The 20309-nt window shown below is 66.7% G+C and overlaps 1 protein-coding gene across 1 annotated transcript in view; it reads left to right on the top strand.

The window, feature by feature from the left end:
• Positions 1–20309, top strand: part of KCNT1 (potassium sodium-activated channel subfamily T member 1) — a 64434-nt gene that overhangs the window by 23911 nt on the left and 20214 nt on the right. The window contains exons 3-11 of the mRNA XM_082611826.1: positions 11695–11774; positions 12269–12368; positions 14791–14847; positions 16214–16262; positions 16335–16394; positions 16511–16585; positions 16652–16735; positions 17443–17537; positions 18407–18587. Of these exons, the coding sequence (XP_082467952.1) occupies positions 11695–11774; positions 12269–12368; positions 14791–14847; positions 16214–16262; positions 16335–16394; positions 16511–16585; positions 16652–16735; positions 17443–17537; positions 18407–18587 (781 nt within the window). The remainder of the gene's footprint in view (positions 1–11694; positions 11775–12268; positions 12369–14790; positions 14848–16213; positions 16263–16334; positions 16395–16510; positions 16586–16651; positions 16736–17442; positions 17538–18406; positions 18588–20309) is intronic.

Genomic DNA, 20309 nt, shown 5'->3' with positions numbered 1-20309 from the left:
ATCCAGTCCTCCAGGAAGCCTGGCTAGTTCCACCCTCAAACACACGTTGGCTTCCACCTGGTTCCCCACCCCTGCCCCACCCCCACCCGGCCAGCAGTCCCCCCACAGAATGACACAGGGCTGCTGTGTGGCAGGAATCAAGGCAGGCCTGGCACCCCCATGGGCTCCCGGAAAGCTTTGGGAGCAAGGAAGTGGGGGAAAGGGCAGCCCCTGAGTGCCTGCGGTTGGGAGGACAGGGATGTCCCACCTGACCGAGGGGCTGGACCCACCCAACCTGGGCAGCAGGGACAGGGGCTGGCAGGTGTACGTGGCTCTGGGCTGGCCAACTGGAGCCCCACCCGCGTCCCCAGAACCCACAGGCCAGCTGAGGTTCCCCTCTCCAGCAGCCCCCGCCTGCGGAGGTGACCGGCCAAGAGCCACCGGCTGTCACCGCGCTACTATTCCTCCCCTCCTCCCAGCGCCGTGACCGTCAGCATGACTATTACTACTACTTCCGTTGTAAGGCAGCCCCTTGAAGCCTGGGGCGCCAAGACCCCCTCCCACGTGGGGCGTCCTCTGGGTACCCGGCCTCCGGGGTGGGGAGGCGGCCGAGCCTGGGCGCCCCCCGGCCAGCGGCGGGAGGGAGCCCGGCCGCCCCCAGTTTCCCAGCCCCCCTCGGCCGTTCCACTGCGGCGGCGGCGCGGGGAACGCGGGGCGGCGCGCGGAGATGGTAGCGCCCGCTCCTCTGCCTCCACCCGCCGCCCGCCGCCGCCGTGCGCTCTGGCAGGATGGCGCGGGCCAAGCTGCCGCGCTCGCCGTCCGAGGGCAAGGCGGGCCCGGGGGGCGCCCCGGCCGGCGCCTCGGCCCCCGAGGAGCCGCATGGGCTCAGCCCGCTGCTGCCGGCCCGCGGCGGGGGCTCCGTAGGCAGCGACGTGGGCCAGAGGTAGGGGCGGGGGCGCGGGGCGCCGCGGGAGGGGCTTTGCATCTCTGCGCTCGCATCCCGCACGGGCTCCGCTGGGCTGCACCTGCCGCGCGCGCTGCCTGCAGCCCCGGGAAGGGAGGGACGGCCGAGATCTCCCTCGGGACCCCCCAGCCAACCGCCTCAACCGCTCTGTGTGTCTCCAGCCCGCCTCAGGGAGACTGTGGGACCCCTGCTCCCTCCTGCTCTGAGAGGCTGAGCACAGAGGGCCTGCAGATAAGACCAGAGGGGAGAAAGGCAGGGGGGACCTGGGCGCTGTGCCAGGTGGCTTGGTGACCACTGCCCGAGCCCTGTCCCACTGGAGGCCATACTCTTGTTGGTTTCAGCAGCCACTTGGGGGGAGGCAGGGCCAGCATCTGTGTCCTGCTTCAGAGGTGAGCAGCGTGAGGCCCAGGGAGGCTGCATAGCAGATGGGAGCTGGGGTGTATCAGGGCTCAGGCTCCCTGGGGCTGGTGCCTGGAGCCAGTGGCAGCTGAGGTGCAGGAGCCTGGTTCCCCGGCCAGGCAGGGGCAGTGCCAACACCTGTCCGGCCCCTCCTTGAGGACCGGCGCAGCACGACACCCTTATTTCACAGGTGAGGACACAGGCTCAGTCTGCAGGGCTAATGCTTAGCCATCCCCTGCCCTGTGCCAGGAGCCCTTCTAGATGCTGCGGGGGAAACCGAGATGAATCAGACCCATTGGTGTGGGCACATGTCGTGGGCACGGAAACCTGTGCCTGGTAGAGGGAGGTGCAGGCTGGGCCGGGGCAGGGAGAGCGGGGCTTCCTGGGGCACCGGCCCTTCGGGCGGGGAGCACAGGGAGATGGGCAGGGGCTTCCAGGCAGAGGAAACAGCCAGGGCCAAAGCCTGGGGCGGTGGGGGGAGGCGCTGTGCCGTGTCAGGGTTGGGGCGAGGCGTTGGCAGAGACTCAGCCTGGCAGATGGCAGACCAAGGGTGCCTGGGGAGCCTCTCCCTGCCCCTCCTGCTGGCCACATGCCTTCTGGGCCCCTCCCCACCCTCAAACCCCATTTCCTGCTCCTTGACACGCCCCTGGGGGCCGCTGCCCAGCAGTCATTCCCATTTGCCGGAGGAGACTGCTAAGGCTGGAGATTGAGTGCCTCTAACGGGCACGCCTGGTGGCCTCAAGCAGCTGATGGGCAGCCCCTGGGCAGGAGGGAGGCAAGTGCCGGCCAAGGCCCTGGAGACCAGATTCCTCTCTTCTCCATCCTCTTCCTGGAGGCAGTGCAGGGACAGAGGCATGGCAGGTCCTGTCCAGGCTGCATCTGAACCCGCAGTGCAGCATGGGAGCTGTGGTGGCAGGGACACCTCCTCCAGGGAGCCCTCCTCCCATACCCACCCCTGCCACCCCCAGTCCTGTGCTGATGACCCTTCATGTGAGCAGCCTCACTCAGTCCCCCTGCAGCCCCTGAGGTTCAGGGTCCTCGTCAGCCTCCTTCTGCAGAGTGAAGGGAGTGTCTGCAGCTGCAGAGCTGGCCCAGCAGCACCAAGGGCTGGTGCCTGCAGCTTCCTCTCCCCAAGCGTTGGATGCACACTGTGGAGTTTGCTCTGGACAGGAGCAGTAGGGAGCCATGGCAGGTTTCAGAGCAGAGGACGACTTGCAGGCTTTGTTCCTTAGGAACACGAGTCTGATAGAGATTCCAGTAAAACCAGAGCAGGCAGGTGGGTGCCCTCTGCCGGAGGGAGCCTGTGGCCGTAGCTCCTGTGGCTGCCCGCATACTGCACGCGCCTTCTGGAGCCAGCCGGGGGCAGGGCTCGCTGGGCCACGAGGCCTCGGCCCTGCCCAGGGCGCCCCCCCACCTGCCCCTGAAGCACTGCACCCCCATCTCCTGGACGCTGTCGGGGGATAGTTAGAAATGTGACCTGGGGGAGGGGGTGATGAGGACCATCGCTTGAAGCTTTGGAGCTAAAGAGCCAGTGAGGGAGAGGCTGGCCGTGTAAGGAACTCTCCCGGAGGGTCACGGCTCGGCTAGGGCCCCTTCATGCCCCCAGGGGTGCTGCCGTGTAGCCTCACATCTGCTGGGGGGCCCCAGCGCAGCCCCCCACCTCCTGCTGAGTCTTCAGGAGCCCAGCCTCAGGTCGGGGCCAAGGAAGGCAAAGCTGGCCTGCTGGGGCCCGAATTCAGGGGCCCCACTGGTGGCAGGGGGGGTGCTTTCAGCCCTGGACGTGTGCTGCCCCCTGGCCTTTGAGAGACGAGTCCTTGGGCCCCAACAGCTGTGTGTGGGAGGAGGTGCCCCAGGAGCCAGAATGGGGTGAGGGTGCTAAGGCCCAGAGCTGTCGCCCAGGGGCCAGCAGGAGAGCAGGGCAGGGCAGTGTGCTGGCTTTGGGGGACACCCCTGCAGAGCCCCGGGCTGGTGGGGACAGAGCCACTGGAAGATGTAGGCAGGAGGTTTCCAGGCACAGCTCAGGTCCCAGCCAGGTGCCAGGTGTGCTGAAGGAAGAGGGATGCAGAGGGGTGGGGCAGCTGGGGCCGGTGGGGCTGGAGAGGCTTACTTAGCAGGCCCCGCCCCCGAGGGTTTGGGTGGTGTGGCAAGTGAGGGGCTCACTGGTGGCTCGCTGGAGGGGACATGGGGGTAGCCGGGAAGGCGTGGCAGGGGCCCTGGTGAGAAGGAACGGGCTGCAGAAGGATCTGGAGGTAGAATTCTGGGGTCTGAGAGCTGTGGGGAGTCATGGCAGGGAATGGGGAGCGCTCCGTGGACGGCTGAGTTTGGGGTACCTAGAGGCACGGCCACGGGGAGAAGTCCGGGCGGCAGAGCCCAGGCCGGGGAGTGGGGACCCTTGTGTGGGTGTGGCTTTGGGTGGGGCCACACGGGCAAGGGGAGGAGTGGAGGCCAGAGGCCAGGACGAGCTCTGAGGTCCCGCTGGAGGCCGCGCGCAGAGGTCGAGGGAACTCCAGGGCAGGAAGAGGGTCCCCGGGGAGGGGAGGGGAGGACCTGGACGGAGGAGTGGGAGGCCCCCAGGAGGCGAGGCCCATAAGCTGGGCCTGGAGGCTGTCTTCGCCCTCCCCAGGGGTAGTTTCAGGGGCGGGCCTCGCCAACCCTGGACCCTCACCCGGAGGGGACGTCCAAGGAGGGGCTCGCTCAGAGCTGGGCTGGCGGGAAGGTTTGGGGAGAGAGGGGGAGCTCCAGCCGCGGGGTCTTCGTGCAAAGGCCCACAGGTGGGGTGGGGCCTTGGGGCGCGGGGTGCAGTCGGGGTGGGGCCTGGGCGGGGCCCGTGCAGGTGCTGCAGGGCCTGGGCAGGGGTTGAAATCGCCTGGAGACCCGGGTGGCAGCTGCAGAGAGTGGCCGCTGGGGGGCGCCCGTACACCCAGGGCCCTGACTCAGGGCGGCCCCTCTGAGCCTGGCTGCCCACCAAGGACGGGCGGGGGCGGCGGCGGTCAGGCCCCGCCTCTGCGTGCAGAGCCCTGCAGGCTTCTGTGGACTGCGCGGGGCCCGGGGAGGGCAGGGAAGCAAGGGCTGCAGGGAACACCGGCTTGGCCAGCCCAGGACCAACGGTGCACTTTGCTCTGGGGGCCCGAGCCCGCCCTCCCCGCGTGCTCTGAGCCCAGCGCGTGGCCGCCCCCTCCGTCTCCCCCTCCGGCGGCTCCAGCGCGGCCCTGCCTTCCTGCTGTTTTCCCCAGGACCCTCGGGCTTCCCCGCCCCTCCTCCCCTGCAGATCCGCACCTTCGTGTGCCCGCCCCCTCCAGGAGCAGGGCCACTCTCTCTCTCCGGTCCCTGTCCTCTCCTGCCGGCGCCCCTCACCCGCTCTCAGCAAGTTCCCGGTCCGCTGTGACCGGCTCTGGCCCTGCCAGGTTCCTGCCACCCTGGGTGCAGCTGTCGCCCGACTCAGCACTGGGGGCAGCGCCCAGGCCAAAGGAAACCTGAGCTGGATAAACACGCACGATCTGGTCCCAGTTAAGCCCAGGTTTGCCCTGCTCTCTGCAGCGCCCAGCCCCACACCACGCCCGCCCAAGACCTCACCCGCCCGGGCACCAGGAGCTGTAGCGGGGGTCCCACCCAGAGGGCCCTGCACTCCCCCCTCCCCACCTGTGGCCTCAGGGAGGCAGGGTTGGTTTCCCCTTCTGGAAGATGTGTGCTTTAAGGATTTAAAGAGAGGCCCCGTGAAGCCTCTGCGGAGAAGCAGCCCCTGGTGGGTGCGTCACCAGCAAAGAGCAGACCCTCTGTGCCCACCTCCCCACCCCGCCCCGACACGGGCGGTCTGGCAGCTCCCACCAGCCTCTTCCTCCCAGCCTCCCTCCCAGGTCGGCACAGGCCACGCCCACCTTGGTGTCATCTGGCTGTGGCCAGTCTGGTAGAGCCCTAGGCCAGGCCGCCCAACGGGCAGCAGGTGTGTGTTGCTGGCCCAGTAGAGGGGTTGCCCCTGGGGGTCCCTAAAATCACTGGCCTGCCTTGTCACCAGGAAGCCGAGGGGCAGGGGGTGCAATGGCTTGTAGAGGGTGGGGGAGCCCAGGAGAGGTCGTCCAGCCAGTGGCCCTGTGTGGGGCCCGCCTCTTGCTGCCATGAGCTTCCTGGGTGTCAAAGGGGGGCCGACAGTGCTGCTTCCTGGACACTGGGGTTGCGCAGGGCCTGGGGCAGGCTTAGTGCCGAGCAGGGCGGTGAGCACAGCTCGCTTGGCCACAGGCGGGTGCCCATCCTGCGTGCGGTCTCCCCGGCCTGGGGCGGGGCGGGGCGCATGTGCCGGCACTGCCGTGTGCACTGTGCTGCTGCTCAGGCACCGAGGCCGCCAGGCCCAGTCGGGAGTGTGCGCACGGGCGCACCCCTGCTTCCCTTGGACCCTGCCCACACCTGGTCCAGGAGTCCAGGCCCTCTGTCCATCCGTCCGCGTTGATGTGTCCACTCGATTCCGTCCCCAGGCTTCACCTGGAAGATTTCAGCCTGAACTCCTCTCTGTCTCTGTAAGTGCCTGGCTCACAGGTGGCCTCCTAGCCCCTGGCAGGCCCGGGGGGAGGGCAGCTTGGGTCGTGCCAGCCCAGGGGGGAGGGTCCGCTCCGGCCACACCATCTGCCCTGCAGCCGGATGAGAGCGGGGACACGGCCGGTGCTGCTGGGCCTTGGGTGGGGCTTCCTGGGGAGGAGCCTGGGAGTAGGAAATGGGGGTGTCCGGAGGCGAATATCCCACAGGTGGTGACCACAGCCCTCAGGAGGGAGCAGGGACCCCTGCCGTGGTGCCTACGTGGGGACAGGCCTACAGGTGACCACTGGTGACCATCTGGACCCCCAGGCGCCTGGCTCGCCTGCCCCACCGTGAGCCCTGCCAGGCTTCTCCTGGCTTCAGCTAGGATTTAGGTCAAGCAGAAGGTGCTTTGAGGTCAGGGTACCCAAGCGCCCTCAGCAGCCCCATCGGGGGCATTCCTGGGAAAGAGCCCCCCACCTGCTCACACCCACGGCGTCCAGTGTGGCCACCGACTGGGGCCTGGTTTTTAGTCTCGTTAATTAACACCGTCGACATTGGCCACCACCACCCGCTCGGGGCCTCTCCGCGCCGCCCCCTGCAGCCCGAGGCTTTGCACTGTTAACGCCGCCGGCAGGAGCCTGGGAGCTGCCCCGGGCCTCAGTCCCCCAGCGGTGGCGCGGTGGGTAACAGGAGGGGGAAGGTGGTAACGCAGGGCTCTCCCAGCCCCACCAGGAGTGGGTCTGAGACCGTGGGAGGATGTGGACGGTTGCAGCCGCCTGAGGGGCCGAGGCTGGGGTCCTGCTGCCCCAGAATTGCATTGTCACGGGCAGAGCAAACGTCCCTGGGCCCTCGGAGGCCCAAGGGGGCTCACCGGGGCCCTTGACCGAGCCAAGGCGCCAGTACAAGGACGCTCTCGGACTGGGGAGGCCCAGGACGGCGCCGTCTGTTGGCTTGAGAGGTCACCCGGAGCCCTTGCTTTCCTCGGTGTGCCAGGCTCCGGGAGGGCTGACTGGTAGAGGGGAGGCGTATGGCCATGGGCTGACGTGGGACAGCGGGCGGCCTGTGCCCCAGCCTGTACCGTGGGAAGAGCTGCAGGAGAGCCTGTGCCCTCGATGCCCCAACAGGTGAGGCTGCAGCTGGGGCCTGAGGCCCCACCTCCAAACCCAGACCCGCCTGGCTCCTTGCCCGCCCGCCCTGGGACCTACCGCTGCCTGGGGAGCAGGGCGGGACCCGTGCCTGTCCTTGTCCAGGCCCCTGGGCGGGTCACAGGCTCTGCCCATTCTCAGAACAGCCGGCCTCGGTGTCGGCAGTCAGGCCCCGGCCCTGCTCTTCCACCTTGCCCGGGGCTCCGTGGCCTCCTGCGTGGAGCTCCCGGGCACCTGCTGCAGGGCCACCGGCATGTAACAGCAGACCGGGAAGAAGGCCGCCAGACCTTGGCCCCGTGTGACTGCAAGGCTGGCACGGCCAGGCGGGTGGGCCTCCCACAGCCGTGTGCCTGGTGTCTGGCCGCCTGTCCCTGCGTTTGCCGCTTCCCGGCACAGACCATCTGTGCCAGAGCTGCCTGCCAGGAGTCCCTGGAAGGCCACTCCCCCAGCCTGCCGGTCAGCCTGCCGGTCAGCAGGGAGAGCTGCAGCCCCCTTCTTCTACCTGCCCTCGCCTGGCAGGTCCGGTCCTGGTGTGGGGTGGGTGGAGTTCAAGCAGCTCTGCTGGCACGAGGGGGCCTCCTCTGGTCCACCCCAGCATGGGCAAGACCCTGCACACCGGCAGCGGGCCTGGGCCCACTCGAACGCAAGCCGAGTAGGGATGGGGCACAGCCGCCTGCTGGGACCTGACTCCTACACCCCTGAAACTCGGGAGACCCAGGCCCCATCAGGAGTTCAGAGCCCTGTCTCCTCTGACCACTGGGTGACCTGAGCCAGCGTCCAGCCTGGGTGGGCCTCTGTTTCCATGTGTGTAGGGACGGGGCTCGTGGGACCCCTCTGAGAGGCCCTGTGACCGGGCTTGGGGAGATGGCCCTCAAGCTGCCTGGCCTGGATGCCTGTCCTTGCCAGCCTGAGAGCTGCTCACTCCATGACGGACAGAAGGGAGCAGGGCTCAGGACTGTCCCGGGACAGGGTGTGGGTTTGGCCTGTCCGGTCCTCGGGGCTCATGGCCGAACCCCAGGGGGTACCCCAGGGACTGTCTGAGGCCGGGGCTCTCAGAAGCCTCGGGGCCCCGTGACCAGGCCTGCCCAGTGCTGCGGGCAGCAGTGGCCCTGCGGCGCGCCGTCCTCCCTGCCGGGCGTCCTGCCGAATGGGCGGGTGAATGGATGCGAGCGGGTGCAGGCGGGGTGGGCCCCTCGTCTGCCCTCGCCCAGAGCTCTCAAGCTGTGTTTGCCGGCCCGTCGCCCTGTGAGCTGTCAGCCGGCTCCTGGCTCTGGGCTCCCTCCAGCCCTCCCCCGCTCCCCAGAGCAGCTTCCTGTGGGCCTGGTCACCGGCTCCACCATGGGGCCACCACAGGGCCTCAAGCCACAGCTGGTGGCTGGCAGCCACGTGCCACCGGCAGCCATACATGTGGGTTTATGGCACGGGGCCGTCTCTTCCGGGTGATGTGAGTGATAAGTGCGGGCCAAAGTCGGACTCAGAGCAAGTCCAGCCCCGATCGCTGGCACCGCCCAGCTGGTGGGTGCCAGGGCCCGAGCCACGGGCATGGGCCGTCTCTCACTTCTTCCTCTCTCTGAAAACCACCACTTACCTGGCCTTTACGAGGGAGGACCTGAGGCTCAGAGCGGACCGTGTTACCTTCTCCGCGGTCACGGCAGCCCTGCCAGGCTCCCTCAGGACGCCCGTGGCAGGCGGTTCCTGTCACCACCCGAGCCCCAGGTGAGGCGGCCGAGGCTCAGACAGGCGGGGCCACAGGCAGGGAAGGGGCGGGGCTCTGCCGGCCAGAGGGTCCGTGACCCCGGCGTGGCTGCATCCCCCAGGAACTTGCGGGGCCAAGAGCACATCCTGCAGCTGAATTACACCCGCACTTCATAAATGGAAAGCTTGTAACTTACTTTCTGTGGTGCGAGAAGCGGGCAGCCACAGCTCGTGAGACATTAGAAGTGGAGGCGGCTCTGTGGATTTCCCCGGCACCCAGGCTCGACCTCCTGGGGCCGAGTCTCCGCCGGGCTCTGCCGCCCCCCACCCCTTTCTCTCCTCCCGTGTGGAGAGCGCCCGGGGGGGCCTGTCCAGATGGGTGTCCACAGCCGCCCAGGCAGGGGGCTGACGAGTTCCATGTCTGAGGCATGACCAGTCCCGGTTGGCAGTCCTGACCCCTGGGCCTGGGCGGGGACTTCCGGGGGCAGCAGCGGCAGCAGCCGTGAGAGGCATGCGGGCTGGGGGCGCGGTGCACGGGGGGCAGGTCCCCAGGAGGCTGAGGAGGAAGGAGGGAGACTCGGCCACCAGCCACGCACACCAGCCACGTGGGCCGAGCTGGGCCTTGCTGGCCAGATGAGGGCCAGGAAGGGCGTACCCGAGTGGAGGGGCACGAGGGGTGGGGACCCTCCTTGAGGCTTTTCTGTGCAGGGCAGGACGGTGGGGGAGTGGTCCCTTGGACACGTGGGCACCACCGAGGGGCATCCACCCCCTGACCTGGCCCAGGCCCAGCCCAGCTTGTCTGAGCCCCTCCTTCAGAGAGAAGGCATTTGACCAACTCCTCAAAGGGACCCTCAGGGATTCCCACGACCCGGCTCTGGGCAGCACCTGCAGAGGAGGCTGGGGTTCAGGTCCAGTGGGGTGTGCTGGGGTACAGTGTACAGTGGATGCGTTGGGATACAGTAGGGTATACTGGGGTGTAGTGTACAGTGGGGTACACAGAGATATACTGGAGTACAGTGGGTGTACCGGGGTACAGCATACACTGAGATGTGCTGGGGTGCAGTGTACGCCGGGTGCACTGCGGTACAGTGACGTGTACAGGAATATACTGGGACACGAGGAGTGTGCTGGGCTGCTGTGTACAGTGGGTGTGCTAGGGTGCCAGAGAGTGTGCTGGGGTGCAGTGGGTGTATTGGGATGCTGTGTGCAGTGGGGTGCACTGACCACTGGCTCTGGGCTTGGACCCCGCCAGTCTGCGGGAGGCCCGTCCTGCCACCCTGGCTGACCGCCCTGCACCAGGACCTGAGAGTGGGGAAGGGCCCACACCACCAGCTTCTCCCCCTGGGCCCTTCTTGAGCCCTGTGACCAGTGGGGGCCACTGTGGTCAGGCCAGGGCCCCCGACCTGGCGAAGGTCAGGGAGGTGCTGGGGCTCTGCCCAAGTCCCCTCCCGCGGGCCCATCACCAGGGCAGGTCCAGATGGCTGCTGCCAACACATCAAGTCTGTATCACACTCTGTGCCTGGAAGAGGCTTGAGGAGTGATGAATATTTTAAACACTTCTTGGAGATGTTGGGGCAGCCGGCCGCAGGCAGAGCAGTGCCATCACACTGTCAAGGTGACTGCGGCATGAATTTCTGCATCGATAGGAGCTGGAGCCTGGTCAGAGGGGGAGGACGTTCACAGCCCTCCACCCTGGTGGACGACGACAGGGAGGTAGGGGTGGGGAGCAGGGACCTGGGCCAGCGTGCCCCTCACCTCTGCCTGTGGACCACTGTCCCGCATCCCATCTGCTCAACTGCCACCCCCTCCATGCAGCCCTCCGAGATTCCGCTGGGTAGCACTGCTCTGCCGTCAGGGTGTTCCGTTCCTCTGCCTGCTGTGTCACGGGCTTCACACAGAGTGTGGCTGAGCGGCTGCCTCACCTGGACAGTCTTGTCGCACCCGCACAGCATCCCTGAGGGTGGCGGGGCCGCCTGCACCGGACATCTGGGGGAGGCGAGGCATGGGGTGTGGCATCTGGACCAGGCCTTTCCGGTCAAAAGCCCCAAATCCCAGGCTCCTGCTGCCTCTGCCTGGTCAGGGGGTGAGGACTGGCCACAGTGATGCCCACGGGCTGCTTGTGGGGTCCTAAGACCCACCTGCCAATGGGGCAGATGCAGCCTGGAACGGAGGCCGTGGGGCAGATGCCAGGTGCCAACCCAGAGCAAGGCAGCCCAGCCCCGGGGCCCCCACCCGGCGAGGGAAGCGGTGCTGGACCATTCCCGCCACGGGAACCTGGCTACAGGGTCATTGTCGTCCTGCCTGCTGTCAACACTGGAGTTTCCATTATGGTGGAACATTAAGCCCTCGCCTGGCCAGCATGCCGGCCACAGCGGGCTCGCAGCCGAGGCGGGGGCAGCGGCCCGTGGCCTCCGGGTCCCACGTTAACCCTAGTGACCAGACGGGCCATCCCCACCCCGCCTCCTCATTCGGCAGCAAACTCCTGCCAGTCCTTGTGGTCTGTTCCCAGGACGCTGGGGGCCCGGGCAGGGGCTCAGGGCATCTGGGGATCGTCCAGGGAATGGCCTCGGTGGGTGGGGGCCCACTGCTGGCCTGTCTGCCTCGACCATCCCGCGGGCTGCAGCGAGTCTGCAGGCATAACTACCAGGGGCTTCCAGACAAAGCAGCTGACCATTGGCTTCTGGAACATTCTGTACTAATGATATGGCATGTTTTGAGCCAAGGGCCACACAGGCCACATGTAATCCTGGTGGCTGCCGTGACAGCCCAGGCTGGGGGCCTGTGAGCATACACCTCTGTGGGGCCTGGAGGGCCCTGGGCACTGAGAAGGCGGCAGCCGGTGGGCAGGTCCGCTGGGGGCACATGGGGACGTGGCACCCAGGGCCTTCTGTCCGAGATGGCAGTGCTGACCCTGGCTCTGGCAGCAGGGAGGGGCCTGCCATGTGGGGGACTTCGGGCTGGAGCCCCCGCTGGCCCCGGGCCCACTCCTTCCTGCCCGCCTTCCAGGGTCCAGGTGGAATTCTACGTCAATGAGAACACCTTCAAGGAGAGGCTGAAGCTGTTCTTCATCAAAAACCAAAGATCCAGTGAGTGGGGCCTTCGGGGGTGGGGGCAGGGGCGGCGGGAGTGCCCCTCATCTCCGGCCCGCACCACGTTCCATCCTGTGGGGGCCCGCCGCCCCCGGCAGCCGGGTGGCACCGTCTCAGACCCTTCACCCCGAGGGGCTCCCTGGCCCCTCCGTGTGGCCCCACCCTCCCACTGCGGGTAACCTCCACCTGCATCCCAGCAGGAGCTTGGCCCCCTGGGATGCAAGATGGGGTGCGGAGGTGCCCGTGGGTCCTGGTCCGTCAGCCTGTCGGTTGCTCCCCCCACCCCCTGCCACCGGTGCCACCAGCTCTGGGAGCCCTCTGTCCCACGTCCGTGAGGCGGGCCAGGGTGAAGCCTCTCAGAGGCCGGCCCAGCAGAGCCACCCCGTCAGTGCTGGCGGGGCAGCCGGCGCGGAGGCCCAGGTGCAGCGGGCGGAGCGCGGGCTGGGACCCGGCCGGTCCGGGAGCCCTGACCACCGTCCCGCCCCCCACAGGCCTGAGGATCCGGCTGTTCAACTTCTCCCTGAAGCTGCTGACCTGCCTGCTGTACATCGTCCGCGTCCTGCTGGACGACCCGGCCCTGGGGATCGGATGGTGGGTGACCTGCGTGCCCGGGGCTGGGCCTTCTTGTGGGCCCTCTGCCGTTACAGAGGCCGATGGGGTCCGCACAGGGGTCCGTGCCTGGTCCCTGTGCCCAGGGCCTTGGGGAGTCCTTCCTTCCCCTGTGGGGCCCCACCCAGCATCCCTCCCCAACAGAGCCGTGGCCAGGACGCCACCCTCAGGCTCCAGCTGACCAGCCGGCTCAGCATGGGCGGAAGGGTGTCCTTGTCGTGGACGACGGCTGCGTTTGCAGCCACACTGGACCCGGACAGAGCTCTCCCTGGGGGTCTGGGATGCCCCCTCCCTGCTCGCCCAGGGGTGTGCAGGGGGGTCTCAGCGAGGGTCTCTGGCTCCCTCAGCAGCTCCTTCTGGGCAGGCAGGGGTGCCAGGCCTCGGTGGGGGGAGGACGTGAGCCTCGCGGTGCGGGGAGGGTGTGTGCCTCTTTCTTGGGGCTCCACCCGGTTCCCCTTGCCCCTCCTGGCCCACCTCCCCATCTGCTCCGGGAGCCTCTCTGGACTCCCTCATACTCAGATGTGGGATTCTGGAAGGTTCTGGAATGGTCCTCTCTCTCCTGCTTCCCTCTTTTGCTCTTTCTGGGGGGTTTCCCCAGCTTTCTCTCCAGCCCTCTAGTTGAGATTTTCACTTCTGCTCTTGTGTTTTCTGATTTCCGAGAACGCTTCATCTCCAAGTGTCGCTCCCCCTGCAGGTGCCCTGCCATCAGCACCTCGGGTTTGTCTGAAATGCTTTCCTTTCTTACAGTTCCCCCTTCTGTTCAGTCACTGCTCCCCTGAGCTCGCGTTGAAGGGACTTCCTCAAGCGTCTGGCCACTCACACTAAGGTTGGGCTCTCGGAGGCCGAGGGCCCTGCGGTCAGGGTGTGTGGCCAGTTGGTCACCACCGTCCCCTGGGTCTGCCCGGCTCCTCAGAGCAGATCCTTCCCCTCTTCCCTGCAGGGTAAGGCCTGGCCCCTGGGCTCCTGCAGGCTGAGCTGGGAAGGAGGCCGGGGTCAAAGTTCGCAGTGCAAGCTTATAGTTACCTCCCCGTCACGTGCAGTGGAGCGGGTTCCCCAGGCCAGACCCTCACCCACTCCTGAGAATGGACCTCCTGTCTTCATCGGGAGTGCGGGAGGACAGATCCCACCGTGGTGGTTTGAGAAGGAAACCGGGGTTCTGACTCTCAAAGCACTTTCCTGGGTTCATCCCACCTTCTCCCACTCCCAGAGGCATCTGGGACATCTGGGATCTACAGGGACCAGCTCTGTTGTATTCATTGCAGAGCGCCTGGCACATGACGGGTGGGTGGGAGAGCGAATGGATGGGTGAGGGGGCTGGTAGATGTATGCGTGGGATGGATGGACAGGTGGGTGGATGGATGGAGGGATGAATAGATGGATGGATAATGGATGAATGGGTAAATGGATGAGTGGATAGATGGGAGGATGGATGGGTGGATGGAGGGATAAATGAGTGGATAGATGGAGGATGGATGGGTGGATGGAAGGTGGATAGTGGATGAGAGGAGGGTGGATGGGTGGGTGATGTAAGGAGAGTGGATGGATGGATGCATGGGTGGGTGGATGGATGGATGGGCGGGTGGATAAATGAGTGGATGGAGGGGTGAATGGTGGATGAGAGGGTGTATGGATGGATGATGTAAGGATAGTGGATGGATGGATGTGTGGGTGGATGGATGGGAGGGTGGCTGGCGACTTCTATGGGCACTGAGTTTGCAACAACAGCCTCAGGCTTAGGAGGAAGTGGGTCAGTTGAGAAAAAAGGAGCAGGGAGCTGCCCGTCACCATGGGGCTCTGTGAGAGTGAGGTCCTGTTGGCCAGTGACCGTGGCTTCGCTTGTAATCTGGGGCAGAACTAGCATGTCTGCCAGGCCCCTGCCACCCTCCCAGTGATGGGCATCCAGGTGGCTTGGGGAGGCTTGTCCTCGGGAGTGACTTAGGGACATGCATCTTGGAGTCGGCACCACGGGGCAGGAGCTCGGCTTTCTCTTCGTGTCTCACGCACATTGTCCAGCCTTGTTTCGGCAGCTCTGGCCTCCAGGAGGCCCTGAGTGGTCCATGGTCCATCTCTGGCCACACACAGCCCTTTCTCTGCCGACAGCCCTTTCTCTGCCGGCAGCCCAGGTGGAATCCCCATTCTCTCCTGGGCTCCCCTCTTGTGTTCTCACCCGGCCTGCCCCTCATCCGTTAGAGACCCTCCGAGAGCATCTGCAGGGTGCAAGCAGGCTGCCTCGTCCCCCAGGTGTTAGAATACAGACGCCTATCTGAGTTGTGGGGTCCTGGCCCTGGTTGGGGAGAGTGTGCCCCCCATACGCCCTAAGCCCGTGGCAACCCTGGGAAGGGTCTGGTCCCTTTGGGGGCGGTGCTAGGAGGGGCCGTGGCTGGCCAGCTCTGTCTCTCCACAGCTGGGGCTGCCCGAAGCAGAATTACACCTTCAATGAGTCATCCTCCGAGATCAATTGGTGAGTTTGCCACCCAGCTCCCACTCAGAGGCCCAGGGCCGGGTTGGGTGGACAGAGGGTGACACTGCCCAGCCCCCCAGGATAGATGCCCAGCCGCAGCCCATGACCCTCCTGGGATCCCTGGGCCCTGGCCAAGCAGCGGGCAGTGGCGGGGTGGCCCCTCAGAGTACAGCCCCAGAGGCCCAGGAGCAATCTAAGAGTGGCAGCAGGGGTCACCGCCAGCCGGCTTGGCCCAGCCCTCATGGACCGTGGGTGGGAGGAGAGATGCAGCGAGGACCTGCCGGAGGGTCGATCGCTGCCTCCGCAACTCACGACCCTTTAGCCAAAGAAAGCAGGCGCCCAGTCAGGCAGTGGGAAGTGACGCGAGAGCAACGGGTGTGCCTGGTTCACAGGTTAGGACGTGTCCCAGGGCCTTGGCCGCCTTCTTGATGGAGGCTTCTCCCTTCCAGCCTCCCCAGACCCAGAGCCCCCTCTGGCCTTAACCTGCGCCTACGCCCCTCCCCTGGCACCCGCGGCCCAGCCTCGCAGAGCAGTCCTGGTCCTTCGCAGCAGCAGGACCCAATGTACCAGACCCCGAACACTCTGTCCCCAGCTCCGCAGCTTCTCCCACTCTGGCCCTGTTGCCCTGTCCCTGGAAGGCACACACAGCTGGGGTGGAAGGGACACGCCAGCCCCTCCCTTCACACCCGGCCCTGGAAGCCTCTCCTTTCTGGGCCTGTGGCTCGGAGTGGCGGCCGGGGAAGCTCCTGAGCCCAGGCCCGACTCTCAGCCAAGCAGCCCTGAAGGCCTGGGGATTTCAGAGTCTGTGTCCCTCGGCCGAGGAAATAACTGCCCAATGCCTCCACTGCGGCGGGGGCCCTCCCACCCCACAGGGGCCCACGGGGGTCAGGGCCTTGGCCGTCTGGGGTCTGGCTCTGCCTGGGGAGGGTGGGCAGGGTCGGCGCTGAGCGCGGCCACATGACCCCTCCTGCTGGTCTCGCCCCAGCCTTTGTCCCAAGGCTGCGTCGGGGCAGGGACACCCCCCCCCCGGAAGTCACTCCCCTCCCCTGCTGGGTTATGGACGAGGACCTGAGGTGGGAAACTGGGGAGTGTGATGGCCAGCACCCCTGCCCCTGCAGGGACAGGCATAGGAGCCTGTCCCCGGGAGCCCAGACGAGAAGGGGAGGCCACCTGGGCCAGCTGCGGACTCTGAGCCCACGGCCCGTCCCCAGGGCAGCCCGCTTGGGCCCTGGCCTCACAGGCCCCGCCCTGGGGCCCCCTTTCCCCGGGGCCCCTCCCCTTCCCTCCTGCCCTCGGCCCCTCCGTCCAGCTCCAGCAGCAGCCTGCGGTCCGTAGAGGCCCAGGGCTCACCTCCCTCTCTCCCCAGGGCCCCCATCCTGTGGGTGGAGAGGAAGACGGCTCTGTGGGCCATTCAGGTGAGTGGAGGCGGCACGGCTCTGGGGGGCCCTGCCCGCCGCGGCCCCGCTCACCGGCCCCTCCCCGCCCAGGTCACCGTGGCCGTGGTCAGCTTCCTGGAGACCATGCTCCTCACTTACCTCAGCTACAAAGTGAGTGCCCCCCGCCCACCGCCTGGCCCTGCCCTCCCCCCGCACCCCTCCCCCAGCCCCACCCTGGGCCCCCTCCCCGCCCACCTGCTCTGAAGCCCGCCCCCCTGGCTCCCCAGGGCAACATCTGGGAGCAGATCTTCCGCGTGGCCTTCGTCCTGGAGATGATCAACACCTTGCCCTTCATCATCACGGTGGGTGAGCCGCCAGCTGCGGAAGGGGGCTGCCGAGCCCCGCCCCCTGACGCGTCTCCTCCACAGATGTTCTGGCCGCCGCTGCGGAATCTGTTCATCCCGGTGTTTCTGAACTGCTGGCTGGCCAAGCACGCCCTGGAGAACATGATCGTGAGCCGGGGGCCGGGCAGCTCTGGGCAGGGTGGGCTCCCCCCTGCCCCTCCTCGCCCCTCCCGCCTCACCTCTGCGAGGCCCCCGGGACCCCAGGGCACAGCTCGCCATGCCCTGGCCCTGTGGAGAGCTGGCCAGCTTCCTTCAGTGCCCAGGAGGCCAGGTCGACCGCTGGACACATGTGTCTCTGTCACCACGAGATGCCCTCACAGCTCCTTCCTGACCAGCCGGAGCCCCAGCCCTTACGCCCCGGGAGAGTCACCCAGGCCTGTCCCTGCCCCTGGAATCATGGCTGGAGGAGGGAGAGGGTGAAAGTGCAGTGAGCGCAGGCGGGGCCCCGAGACCCAGGGCCGCGGGCAGACCCTGTGCTGAGGTCTGAGCAAGGCCCCTGTTGGCAGGCAGCACAATGACTGTTTTTTCCCAGGGTGCCTCTCCCCAGCCCAGGCTCCCTCGGGTCACCCCCATCCCAACTGCAAAGTGAGGTGACGGCGCTGAGGTCACGGCCTCTGGTCTTTGCCCGGGGTCCTCCCCTGGCATGGCAGAGGCTGGACAGGGAGACCGAGAGCTGAGGTCAGGTGGAGCCGCGCCACGCCCTTCCCCCCACACCGTTCATTCATTCTCGTGCGTCTGGGACATTAGGGGGCGGGGGGAGGGCCCTGGGCTCCGACCAGTCCCTGCTCTGCCCCTGATGGCGCCACTTCCCGCAGAACGACTTCCACCGAGCCATCCTGCGCACCCAGTCGGCCATGTTCAACCAGGTCCTCATCCTCTTCTGCACCCTGCTGTGCCTCGTCTTCACGGGGTGAGTCCCTCCCAGGCGGCCGCGTAGCCGGCCCTCGCGTCCAGGAAGCCCGGCTGGAAGACCGGAGGCAGCTCAGAGCCCCTGTTCCTAGGCCAGAGCTGCCAAGTCCGGCTCCTCTGGGGCCTGGGGAGATGTGGTGGAGGAGGGCACTGGCTCCTGGCTGGGGGGGGCGGGGGGGACCCGGGGGGGACCCTCGGCTCGAGGTCCAGCTGAGAATAAGGTCTGGGAGCAGCCGGGGGGCTGAGCGGAGAGCCTGCCACCCCCGCATGTGCCTGTGCCCCAAGCAAGGACGCGGCAGGTCCCAAGGCCGTGTGCCTCCCACCTGCCCTCCCCCACGCCCCCCGACACACGCACACTCCAGCAGAGCAGGGCGGGGTGTCCGCGGGGTAGGAAATGCCAGGGTGGTCCAGCCTACCCCCTCCCCGCAGCCAGCGCGTCCAACCTGGGGAGGGCCCCGAGCACCGCTGTGTGCTGCGCCACGGTGTACGTGGGGATGGGACGCAGGGCCACGGCGGGGGAAGGACTGTCCACCTCTAGCTGGGCGGGAGGCTGAGCATGCCCCGCGCCGTCTGACCTCCTGGGGGAGGACGAGCTCCGAGGTGGGTGGCAGGTACGGGCTCGCAGCCTGGGGGGCCCCGCCCACCCCCGCTGACCTCAGACCCACGCTGAACCCACACAGCGCCGTGTCCGCGCTCACGTGATGGGTGTGCCGGCCCCGCAGGCCGGGGTCGGAAAGCGCAGAGCTGGACCCAGGCCCAGGCTGGGGCGCTATGTCGGCGACAGCTGACGTGCTGTCGCGGGCAGGCCCAGCCTCGCCCCAGGAGCCAGGGCGGCCGAGGCCCCGCCGCCACCCCCATCCCCGGTTCCAGGACCTGCGGCATCCAGCACCTGGAGCGCGCGGGCGACAACCTGTCCCTCCTGACCTCCTTCTACTTCTGCATCGTCACCTTCTCCACCGTGGGCTACGGAGACGTGACGCCCAAGATCTGGCCGTCCCAGCTGCTGGTGGTCATCATGATCTGCGTGGCCCTTGTGGTGCTCCCGCTGCAGGTGGGCCCTGCCCGGCAGGGGGCGGGAGGGGAGAGGAGGGCCGCCACTGCTGGGAGGGGCCGCGAGGCCGACGGGGGCACGGGGGGTGCGGACGCCGCTTCACGTGGGGCCTGCCCGGGGCCTCCTGGGCGTCTGTAGCTAGTGAGGCCCGCAGCCATCAGGACAGTGGGGGGGGGTCCTCAGACGGCTCCCCCAGGTCCCGTGCGGGGTGTGGAGCGTCGGGGGCTGCCAGGGTGTTCCGTGGGCTGGGCATCAGGAGTCCTCAGCCGGTGCAGCAGCAGCAGCTGTCAGGACCGTGTGGGGCACAGCTGCTTCCCTGTCACCTGTCAGCAAGGCCAGTCTGCCGGCTGAGCCACGCGTGTTTAGATACGACAGGTAGAGGCCTGGAGAGGGGGCCAGTGGTTGCAGGCACCCCCAACCCTTCAGAGGGCAGGAAAAGGCCCAGGGAGGGATCAGGATGGATTGGGGGAAGCCAGACCTCACGGGGGACACTCAGGATTTGGAGGGACGGGGCAGGGCAGGTGCCTAACTGTGGCTGCAACAGGGGCCAGTCCACCCCGTGGGTCCTCTGCTGACCCTGAGCTCAACTCCCCACCCCCGCCCTGCAGCTCAGAGCCCCCAGCCGACACCCCCTCTTCCCTGCTTCCCCCGGTCCGGAGCACCCCCCCTCCAGGAAGGCCTGCTGCATGCGAGGGACACCCGTGGGCCGAGAGCCCTAAACAGAGGTCTCACCCCCATCCCCGTGCTCGCCGGAACTTGCCTTCCTGGACCTGGTTCAGCAGTGGCCTCCTCCCTGTCCTCCCCACATTCCCTCCCGGCCCCAGCAGAGCCCCAGCAGAGCCCCCTCAGGCCACAGAGCACCTCAAGGCGGGCCATCCACTTTCCCAGGGCCCTGGCTGCTTTTAGAATCCACGTTCACATTTTATTATATTTTCATACACACATGTTTTCTAAATCGTATTTTTAATATTTTAGATATCTAAATTTGTATATGTTAATTACTTTTTGTTATAAGTTAAGTTGCATTTTTAGTTATATAGTTATGAGTTATGAACATCATTATGTTTTTAATTCTAATTAATCATATTTCTTTAAGTTTAAAATTGTATTTTTACGTTACCATCTGGAACTTTTTCAAGCATGAAAAAGTCTGTCCCACTCAGGAGCTACATCAGGAGAGAGAGGGGACGGTCTCCCCTCCCCGGGGCAGGTTGTGGGGCTGGGGGCTGCCACCCGTGTGTGCGCCCCCCGTGAGTGCACAGAGGGGTCGTGTGTGGTTTCACGTAAACGGTGCCAGGCAAGCTGGCTCCTGCCCCCGGCACCCTGGACGCCTCCGCAAGGCTGTGCCCTTGTCCCACGGCTGCGGAGCTTCTGTCCCCGCGGTGCTCTGGCCCCCACTCTCCTGGCGGGTGCAGGGGCCGCTCAGAGCTGGCGCTTACATCCCGTCACCCAGGCCAGGCTGGCGCCCAAGCCCCAAGGAGAGGGAGACCGCAGGGCCCGGCGTCAGAGGCACAAACCATCCTCCAGGGCTAGTGGATGGTCAGGACCAGCGAGACTGACTGATGTGCTGTCAGTGATGAAAAGGGAATGTCCCAGGTAGCGTCCTCCATTCTCTCTTTAACCACGTTCACCAGTCAGCGCCCTGAGAGACGGTGACCACGAAATGCCCACCTGTAAACGTCCCTCGCAGAGTACAGTGACGACAGCTGACAGCTTCCCCCC

Source organism: Mesoplodon mirus (genome assembly GCF_964341445.2).
Source record: "Mesoplodon mirus genome assembly, chromosome: 1".
NCBI lineage: Eukaryota > Metazoa > Chordata > Mammalia > Artiodactyla > Ziphiidae > Mesoplodon > Mesoplodon mirus.
The sequence above is the reverse complement of the archived record's forward strand: the minus strand, read 5'-3'. Positions and strand labels throughout refer to the sequence as shown.